General features: G+C 34.3%; 1 protein-coding gene across 1 annotated transcript; it reads left to right on the top strand.

Moving 5' to 3' along the window:
• Positions 1-312: 312 nt before the first annotated feature.
• Positions 313-3,644, top strand: LOC127135573 (vacuolar protein sorting-associated protein 2 homolog 1). Its single transcript, XM_051062240.1, has 5 exons — positions 313-533; positions 742-872; positions 2,695-2,799; positions 2,992-3,252; positions 3,361-3,644. The coding sequence occupies exons 1-5, from the start codon at positions 497-499 to the stop codon at positions 3,496-3,498; spliced, it is 672 nt and encodes a 223-aa protein (XP_050918197.1). The 5' UTR covers positions 313-496; the 3' UTR covers positions 3,499-3,644.
• The last annotated feature ends 1,906 nt before the right edge of the window (positions 3,645-5,550 follow it).

Below are 5,550 nucleotides of genomic sequence, written 5' to 3' on the forward strand. Positions count from 1 at the left end.
ATTATTATATTAATTGAAAAAAGTGCTTATTTAAAATAAAAATTCCTTAAAGATAATGAAACCAATCAAACCCCATTATATATATTTTAAAATCAATTTAAACTACACCGCAACACCTATATATATTTTTTAAATTTATTTTTAGATATAAGATTTTTTTTTGGTAAATCAAACAAATGATTAATTCAAGGAGTGGGGTGTATTGGAATTTTTTAATTTAAATAATAGATTAATTTAAAAATAAATATATTCTCTAAAATTATTATTCTGATGTCTCACACGGATTATGGCACGTGTGGGAAAAGATGAAAAAGAAGTGTTTCCACGATGATTCGTTGTTTCAACGCTTACCGCGTAAGCAAACTACACGATCAAAACCGGCATCGCTTCCAAATCCAAACGCCGAATAACCATATCTCAGAAAACACGATCGGAAGTCACAAAATTCTAGTTTTCTCATCGTCGATCTCCGATTCATCCGATTCGATCGAGCACGATGAGTTTCATCTTCGGAAAGAGAAAAACACCCGCAGGTTTGTTCATCATCAATCAAATCCCTTTGAAATTGTAGATTTAACTTGATTTGAACTATGATATATGCTAGGATGATCCTTAGTTTTCATCATGTATTGATGCATTTTTTGATTGATTTGGTAGGGTTTGAATATACTTTTTGCGAGATGAAATTGTACAAATAATGATTTTTGTAGTGTATGATTGTGATTTTTTTTTTACTTTCAGAGCTTCTGCGGGAAAACAAGAGAATGTTAGACAAATCGATTAGGGAAATTGAGCGGGAGAGGCAAGGTTTGCAGACACAAGAGAAGAAATTGATTGGGGAGATAAAGAAAAGTGCCAAACAAGGCCAGATGGTAATGTGATCATGTCATGGTTGTGTTATTTACCTCTTAAATTATTGATTGTAGCATGTAGAGTATAGTAGTTTAGTTGTTTTTATTCTGAAGTTATAACACCTCATATTTATTATTGTGGTAGATGAGTGGTGTGGATGCTTACAGCTCTTAAAAAAAGGCATAGGGCCTTAAGGTGTTAGCTGTCCAGATGATAATTTTTGCTTTTTTCTTAATCATATTAGTTTCCTGTAACTTTCTTTGAATGTTTCCCTTCATGTTTTTTATTGGTGAAGCTGTTTCCTAGAGCTATTAAAGCTCAAACATTCCCCTCCATGTTTACCTAATGGGTTGGTTGCTTACTATTGTGGAACTAGTGAGATTTGGAGGTCTCTTGTGTCCTACAAAGGAAGTGTAAAATACAAAGACAAGGTTTTTGGTGAGGTGGGGTGGGAGGAGTAGCTCAACTGCCTTGAAACAGTTGAGTTAAGAGTTAAAAAGTTGGAGGTCTAGGGTTCAAGCCCTGACAAGGGTATATACTAACAATTAACCACTAACAATATGTCATTAAAAAAAAGGTTTTGGTGAAGTGTGTTTCTAAATGCATGATTGATACATGAATACTGTACTCGTATGTGTGATTACATTAACTATTTCCTAGGCAGGATTCCTTGTATGCAAAAGATAGAATGGACATGTGAAGTGTGAGATTTACATTCTAACTAGTCCCTTAAACTATAGCATACATGTTATATGCACCAAGCTTGTTAAAAACAAAGTTGGAAGTCCTCTGAGAGGTTTGGTAAAAATATCTTCGAAATGGCCATTGCATTTTACAAAACCAACTGTGTGATTCCTTTGAATATCAATATGATTCAATGCAACATCACTATTTTATTTTATTTTATTTTAAAATAAATTAAAATTTTATCACAATTTACACTAAAGGTATCGGTACCCAACTCAGATTCATGGGTACCAAAGAATTTACCTTATTTTTTCCTTGTTAAATGGTAATCAATTATTGTGTTTTGCTCTCACATTTTTTCATCGAGTTGAATACAGTTTCTAGAGAAGTTTGGCTGTCTGTCACAAATTAACTTCATATTCATGACGTCAGGGATCAGCCAGTTCAAGCAGTTGTCTTAGCCCCATAAGTTCACATTGTATTGTCGCTGTAGTATGTAATTTGCCTAGGCACTAGATCTAGAAACAATGTTTTGCTTCTAGTTTTTTCCTTGGGATTAAGATTCCGCCACAAAGGTACAATACCTTGAAGTTGATCTTCTATCTTATGGTAAACCAAAAATTTCAGCCCTGCCTTTTGGTATCACAAATTAACCCTTTTATAGTGCAGTTTCGATATGCCTAAGAATGTGAACCACAACATCCCAAAGGAGATTAGATTGTCAACTGTCTGACTCAAAAGTAATTGTTGCTCTAGTTACTGTTAGATTATTCTGTTTAGACGACTATATTTCCCAGGGTCTGTTAATGGCAGCCCTTGCCTCAGTAGCAGTTTGATATTAGGATCCAGTGGATAGTATATCGAGACAATAGACCACAATGTCTGTTTCCTAAAGCAAGTTTCTGGCTCTGGGCTACGGCATTGTTTATAATCTGATTGCCCTTAAAACACAAGACATTGACATTCGAACTTCACAAAATTGATAATTTAATTGCCTCTAAATGTAGCATGACAATGAAATGTGAAAGTTTGACTGATGGATATATTGTAAGATAAAATAGTAGAACTGATTTGTGCATCATAAATGTCGTTTACTTTCAATATTGGTGCTTATTTCATCAATGACGTTTTTGTATTTTATGTAATGTTGGTCAGGGAGCTGTTAGAGTCATGGCAAAAGATCTTGTTAGAACAAGGCATCAGATTGAAAAGTTTTACAAGCTAAAATCACAGCTCCAAGGTGTATCACTCAGAATTCAGGTATGTAGTTGTTACTATTTGTTCTTGCATATATAGTCATTATTGGATATTATTATGTTCTAAGGCTCAAAGCACTGTTTGTTTCTTGGAATATAGTTAATTAGCTAACACCGATAAAATTTGATCAAACACCATGACTTTACCTTATTTGATTACTGAAAGCTAGTTATAATTTGTACTACAATTTTTCAGACATTGAAATCAACACAAGCAATGGGCGAGGCTATGAAAGGTGTGACAAAGGCCATGGGGCAAATGAATAGGCAGATGAACTTGCCAAATTTGCAAAAAATCATGCAAGATTTTGAGAGACAGAACGAGAAGATGGAATTGACAATGGAAGTGATGGGAGACGCAATAGACGATGCTTTGGAGGGGGATGAAGAAGAAGAGGAAACAGACGATCTAGTGAACCAGGTTCTCGATGAGATTGGAATTGACATAAACCAAGAGGTATGTTTCTTACTTATTTCCAGTTTAACATTACTTTTCACCTGAAGGTATATGACAATAGTGTAGTGACTATAACAATGCATTACGAGTTTTTCTTTCGATGTGCAGCTTGTAAATGCACCATCATCAGCTGTTGCTGCCCCGGCTGCAAAGACTAAGGTACCTCAAGCTGAGAGTGCTGCGACTGATGATGGCGGGATAGATAGTGATTTACAGGCAAGATTAGATAACTTGAGAAAAATGTAGTCTTTCATCAATGAACCTCTTGTTTACTGGGAAAAATGAACTTCATATGTATCATATAATTGACAAGGTGTGCCGTGATTTGATGAACTCATCATGATTATAAGTAGATGCTATTTTGTATAAATAAAATTATTTTTTCAGTTTTATATTATTGGTACATACTTTGGATTTTTTGTTTGGTAAATGTAGAAAATGAAGTGATGAATCTGAGCATGCTCGGAAAAAAAGAATGTAACATAATAATTATATTTTATTTTTGGATAATATCTTTAATATCTATATTAAAGTGTATTGTTAAAAATTTATTTAATTACTCATAGAATTTAGTATAGATGAGCCTGTGAGATTTTTAATATAAAATAAGAATTTATAATTATTAATTAAAAATTTAAAGAAAGTGAATGGTATTTTTTTTAGAGAGATGCTCTCCCTTCTTCTCTAACTTTCCCCCAACATTTTTAGGGTTTGATAGCCGCCTCCCACCTTGAAGGTGGCTCTTCTCTCCCACATTTATGATGGTTACCTCCTCCTCTATCAACTCCTTTCAACTTCATACATTGCTCTTATCTAAATAAACTCACTCTTTAATTACCCCATTTCTCTACTTCAATCAACTGTCAACCATATCATATCTTCCTATATCTGTGGCTGCGATCGGAGCCGCCACCACCATTAAGAAATCATCTCTTCCTATATTTGTGGTTGTCATTGGAGCCGCCACCACCACTAAAAAATGGAGAGTTTGTAATGGTAAGTGTTGAAATACAAGAGACTAAGAGACATTTGAATAAACCGTGTGTTTTGAAAAATATTACGGAGACTTTATTATATATAGAGAGATTACAGCTAATTACATGATATAGTCGATGTGAGACTATTCGATATACAAATATTCTTAATATTATATTTACAAATATCAACACTCCCCCTCAAGCTTGAGCATATAAGTCAAATGCACCATGTTTGTTACATATATAATTAGTTCTGGGGTTTCGCAGGGATTTTGTAAACACGTATGCCAATTAATCATTAGAGTTGACAAAGTTTGTGACGATTTGATTTTCTCTCTGACAAAGTGACAATCTATCTCAATATGTTTGGTCCTCTCATGGAAGACTGGATTTGAAGCAATGTGCAATGCAACTTGATTATCACAAATAAGTGTCATTGATCTTACTTCTTCAATTCAAAATTCCCTGAGCAACTGATTTAACCAAATAAATTCACATGTTGCCATTGCCATGGTCCTATACTCTACCTCGACACTTGATCTTGCAACTACGTTTTGTTTCTTACTTTTCTAGGATATAAAGTTTCCTCCAACAAGTACACAATACCCAGAGGTGGATTCTCTATCAATAGGTGACCCTGTCCAATCAGTATCGGAGTATCAAACTATCTGAGTATGTCCTTTATTTTCATATACTATACATTTTTCTAGAGCACATTTGATGTATCTCAGAATCCGGATAACAACATCCATGTGTTCTTGATAAGGGGAATTTAAGAACTGACTTACCACACTAACGGCAAAAGAAATGTCTAGATGAGTGATTGTGAGATGATTCAACTTTTCAACCAATCTTCCTATACCTTCCTGAGTCACATAGAGGCTCCCCCTGATTGGGTAGTAGTTTGACACTTAGATCCATATGAGTATCAACTGGTTTAACATTCAACAAACTCGTTTCTTCCAAAATATTCATAGCATATTTCCGTTGAGAAATCATCAAACCATCTTTAGATTGGGCTACCTCAATACCCAAGAAATAACGAAGTTTACCAAGATCTTTTGTTTGAAATTGATTTGAGAGATGTTGTTTTAACTAGAGTATATCCTGTTGATCACTACCAATTATGACAATATCATCTACATACACAATAAGATAAAGACACCCTTGGGCATCTACATACACAATAAGATAAATACACCCTTGAGTTGAGTGACGATAAAAAATAGAATGATTAACTTCACTACGGACCATACCAAACTGTTGTACTACAATGTTGAATCTGCCGAACCAAGCTCTCAGAGATTGTTTAAGACCATAA

Source organism: Lathyrus oleraceus, chromosome 1 (assembly GCF_024323335.1).
Source record: "Lathyrus oleraceus cultivar Zhongwan6 chromosome 1, CAAS_Psat_ZW6_1.0, whole genome shotgun sequence".
Classification (NCBI taxonomy): domain Eukaryota; kingdom Viridiplantae; phylum Streptophyta; class Magnoliopsida; order Fabales; family Fabaceae; genus Lathyrus; species Lathyrus oleraceus.